At 58.1% G+C, this 4,208-nt stretch overlaps 1 protein-coding gene across 1 annotated transcript; it reads right to left on the bottom strand.

The window, feature by feature from the left end:
- Positions 1 to 130: 130 nt before the first annotated feature.
- Positions 131 to 4,189, bottom strand: LOC108509654 (olfactory receptor 14I1-like). The gene is given in 3 exon segments (XM_017839193.1): positions 131 to 3,052; positions 3,054 to 3,546; positions 3,814 to 4,189. Coding segments are annotated over 2 exon segments (714 nt in total). The 5' UTR covers positions 3,516 to 3,546; positions 3,814 to 4,189; the 3' UTR covers positions 131 to 2,800.
- Positions 4,190 to 4,208: the final 19 nt, after the last annotated feature.

Here is a 4,208-nt window from a genome sequence, read left to right on the forward strand (position 1 = left end):
TCCCTAATTCCCCCCCCTTGACACCCCAAGACTTCCCTGGTGTCTCCAATGTCCACAGGGCATCCCCATGGCCCCAATTCCCCCCTTGACACCCCAAGACTTCCCTGGTGTCTCCAATGTCCACAGGGCATCCCCATGGCCCCAATTCCCCCCTTGACACCCCCAATTCCACTGTCCCCAAACCTTTCCCCACTGCCCCCATTGTCCCCAAACCCCATCCCTGATGTCCCCAACCCTCCATCTCACCCCAGGAGCCCCCCCTGGACCCTCTGACCCCAAAAACACCCCCCCTTTCCCCACGCTCACAGAAAGGCCAAGGGCATTTGGGGACACGTTGGAGACAGTTGGGGGGCTTTGAGGGATACTGGGTGATTACTGGGGGATACTGGGACACACTGGGGGGAACCAGGGGAAACTGGGAGGGACTAGGGGTTTCTGAGGGACAATGGGAGGGACTGGAGAGTTACTGGGAGATTACCAGGACACATGGGGAGACACTGGGAGGTTACTGGGCCATACTGGGGGGCAGTGGGAGGTCACTGAGACACAGTGGCTGGTCACTGAGGGGGTTACTGGGCTGTACTGAGGGGCACTGGGAGGTCACTGGGCTATACTGGGGGTACTGGGATCCCCTTGCCCCGATGTGGTACATCTCCCCCCTGGACTTTGGAGGACACCCCCACGACCCCTCACCTGGGGGCTGGGAGATCTCCTGAACCTCACTGCTGGGCTTTAGGGGATCCCCGGGCCCCCCTCCCTGTGGAGTCTCTGTGTGCTGAGTGTTGGGGGTGTCTGGGGTTCGGGGAGGGCATAAGGATCCCGTTTCCCTGGGGCCGGTCCGCCGGGCCGGCAGGGGCGCTGTGGTGGGACGAGTAATGGAGGGTTGCGCGGAAGCCCACGGGAGTTGTAGTTCCCTCATGAGGGCTTCGCCGGCGCGCCTCCGCAGTGCAGCCAGGGCGGTGGCAGAGGCTCCCCCTCCCGCCCCCCCGCGGGTTGCAGGCCCCGCGCTCTGACCCTCGGGAACCCCCGAACCCCTCGGCTAAACCCTCCCGAGCCCTCCAGCCTTTCCACCCACAACCGCGCTCCCCGCAGCCCCCGAGGGGATCCCCAGAACCCCGCTCTCCGAGCGCAGCCACACCTCCGCCGCCATCGCTGCCCCGCAGACAACATGGCGCTCTGCGCACGCCCCGCCTTTCGAGACCCCGCCGCAGCCAATCAGCGCTCGGCCCCTCCCCGCTCTGGCCCTTTCGGTCCCGCCCTGTCGGGTGAGCGGGACGGGCACGGCGGGAAAGCGGCGGGGGGGGAAAGAGCGGGTGGGACCCCAAAGGGAGCGCGAGGGGCGGGGGGTCACCCCCAAAGGGAGCTGGGGGAGCCGGGCTTTGAAGGGACGGTGGGAAAGGGGGGAAAAGCCAACTCTGGAAAACTCTCTCGTCTGAGATAAGTTGTGCTGCCGAAGGAAACGCTGACTCCAGAGGTGCCCAAGCAGTAGCAGAGCCGGCAGGGGTGGGGGAGGCAGCGGATCTGGTTGATTCCATGGAGTTCTGGGGAGTCACAATGGCTTCTTGGTTCCATGAGGCTCCACAATGTCACCATGGCCCCTTGGCTCCCTGAGATTCCACAGTGTCCCCACATTCCTTTGGTTCCATGGGGTCCTGCAGTGTCCCAGTGCCACTTGATTGCACGAGCTTACACAGAATCCCACTGGGCCCTTGATTTCAGGAGGTTCCACTGTGCCCCAGGGTCCCTTGGATTCCAGGAGGCCCGGCAGTGTCACAGTGGCCCCTTGACTCAAGGAGATTGCCCTGAGTCACAATGGCCCATTAAATTCAGGAGGTTCTGCAGTTTCCCAGGGTTTCTTTGTTTCCATGAGACCCTGCAGTGTCACGATGGCCCCTTGGTTCCATGAGGTTCCAAAATGATTCAGCATTCCTGAGGCCCTGTATTGTCACAATGGCCCTTCTTATCCCATGAGCTTCCAAAATGTCTCAGGGTTCCTTCTGTTCCATGAGGCCCCGGATGCCACAGTGGCCCCGTGGTTCCAGGAGATTCCACAGTGTCCCTGTGTTCCTTTGGATCCAGAAGTCCTTGTAGTGACACAATTGCCCCTTGGTTCCAGGAGGTTCCAGAGCATCAGGATGGCCTCTTGTTTCCATGTGGTTCTCCAGTGTCACAATGGTCCCTGAATTTCCTGAGGCTCCACTGAGTCCCAGGTTCCTTTGGTCCCCATGTCCCAAGAGGTTCCTTTGATTCCAGGAGGCTGCAGAGTGTCTGCGGATCCCTTCAACTCCAGAATGCCCGGCAGTGTCAGAGTGGTCCCTGGAGTCCCTGAGGTTGCTCAGGGTCAGAATGGTGCCTTGACTGCACCAGGTTCCCCAGGGTCCTCCTCTCAGGGCCCCTGAGAGTGACTCTCAGCTAGGGCAGCTCTCAGGGGTGTGCACAGACGGCTCCCCTGACTCTTGGTGCCCGAGGCTGCTGCTGCCTGGCGGGGCTGGGACAAAGGTGACCTGGCAGCCCCTTGCCAGCCCTGGGCCCCCTTGGCATCCTGAGGCACAGCTGAGTCCTGCCAGCATTGCCAGCCCTTGTGTCCTTGTGTGCCACGGGCTGAGCAGATCCAGGTCACCTCCCATTCCTCTGCCAACCCCCTGGGCCTGCTCTGGGCCCTCCAGGTCCTTGCCCTGCTCCCAAGGGCTGTGGGGGTGCTTCATGGTCAGGGCTTGGGCTTTAGAGCTCATGGTCGGGATTAGGCAGAAGTTTAGGGAGGTTTGGTGTTCTGCTGGCCCAACCCTGCACACTCCCACTCTCAACTGGGCACTGGCATTTGCTTTGCCAGGGCATTTCTTGAGCACATTCCTGAGGGTGACTTGGGTGTGTGCAGCAGAGCATTGAGAAAGCCAGTGGCCCAGGCAGCTGCTGCCATGTGGGCACAAGCTCTGCTGCCCAGGAGGGTCCCGTAGTGCAGGGGTTTGCAGATGGCAACATAGCGGTCGTAGCACATGATGGTGAGGAGGGAAAACTCTGTTCCAAGGAAGAAGAACAGCAGAAAGACCTGGGTAAGCACATCCCTGGTAGGAGATGTGCCTGGTGTGCCAGAGGGAATTGTGCATGGCTTTGGGGACAGTGGTGCAGATGCAGCCCAGGTCTGTGAGGGAGAGGTTGAGCAGGAAGAAGCCCATGGGGGTGTGCAGGTGGTGGTCACAGGCTACAGCGCTGAGGATGAGGCCGTTGGCCAGGAGGGCAGCCAGGGAGATGGCCAGGAAGAGCCAGAAGTGCAGGAGCTGCAGCTCCCACCTGTCTGCAAATGCTGGGAGGAGGAACTAGGGCATGGAGCTGCTGTTGGACATGTGCTGTTTCATGGCAGAGGGTCCTGTTAAAAATAGAATCTGAGAATCAGAAAAGGAAGAAGAGACCTTTCTGAGCAAAGCTGCCCCATTTTTCCTAGAAATAAACTGAAATGCATTTCCTTTCTCTAGGTTGTGTTGGCTGAGGGTGGTGTGAGGAGCAGGAGCTCTGGCCATGTGCTGTGTAGAACTCAGCTTTGCTCTGCTGTAGTGGGGGCATGGAGCTGGTTTGTGACAGACACAGGGGATGTCAGATGTAACCCACCTTTTATGGAAAAATTCATTTTAATTACTCACAACTTTAAGGAGTGAGGTCTACAGAACAGAGGCTTAGCATGTCCTCAAAATAGTATTTGGGGTTTTTTTATTTTCCACCATCATCACTTCAGGGGCTCAAATCTTCATTGTTATGTTGTTATTGTTGTAGATGTTCATCTGAGGCTTTGAAAGCCTCAGTTTTATGACTGAGAGTGTGAAGAGACAGGCAAAAGGGCTCAGCTCTCTGAGGCTTGGTGCAGAGCCAGGAAAGCAGCAGTGTCCCTCAGGCAGTTCCCCATCTGCCCTGTGTTTCACCTTGTGCTGCCTTGAAGGTGAATTCACACACAGATTAATGTTTAATAACACCACTTCTCTTGATGAGAGAAGAGCTGTGTGAAATCTCCTTTGTGCCAGCCCAGAGGCACAGCTCTGATGGACAATTCAGGACACAAGTCCTCCAGGAGAGAAGAAAAGGGCTGGGATGGGAGTGTGCCAACCCCCAAGGGAAGGCTCAGCACTGCCCAGGACCCTGTCTGATTTCTGAGAGTCCCTGAATTATTCATCTCTGAGAGTAAAAGACTTTGCATTTAAGTGCTTCTTCCTAAACTGAGA

Source organism: Lepidothrix coronata, unplaced genomic scaffold (genome assembly GCF_001604755.1).
Source record: "Lepidothrix coronata isolate B3197 unplaced genomic scaffold, Lepidothrix_coronata-1.0 Scaffold384, whole genome shotgun sequence".
In the NCBI taxonomy this organism is placed as follows: domain Eukaryota; kingdom Metazoa; phylum Chordata; class Aves; order Passeriformes; family Pipridae; genus Lepidothrix; species Lepidothrix coronata.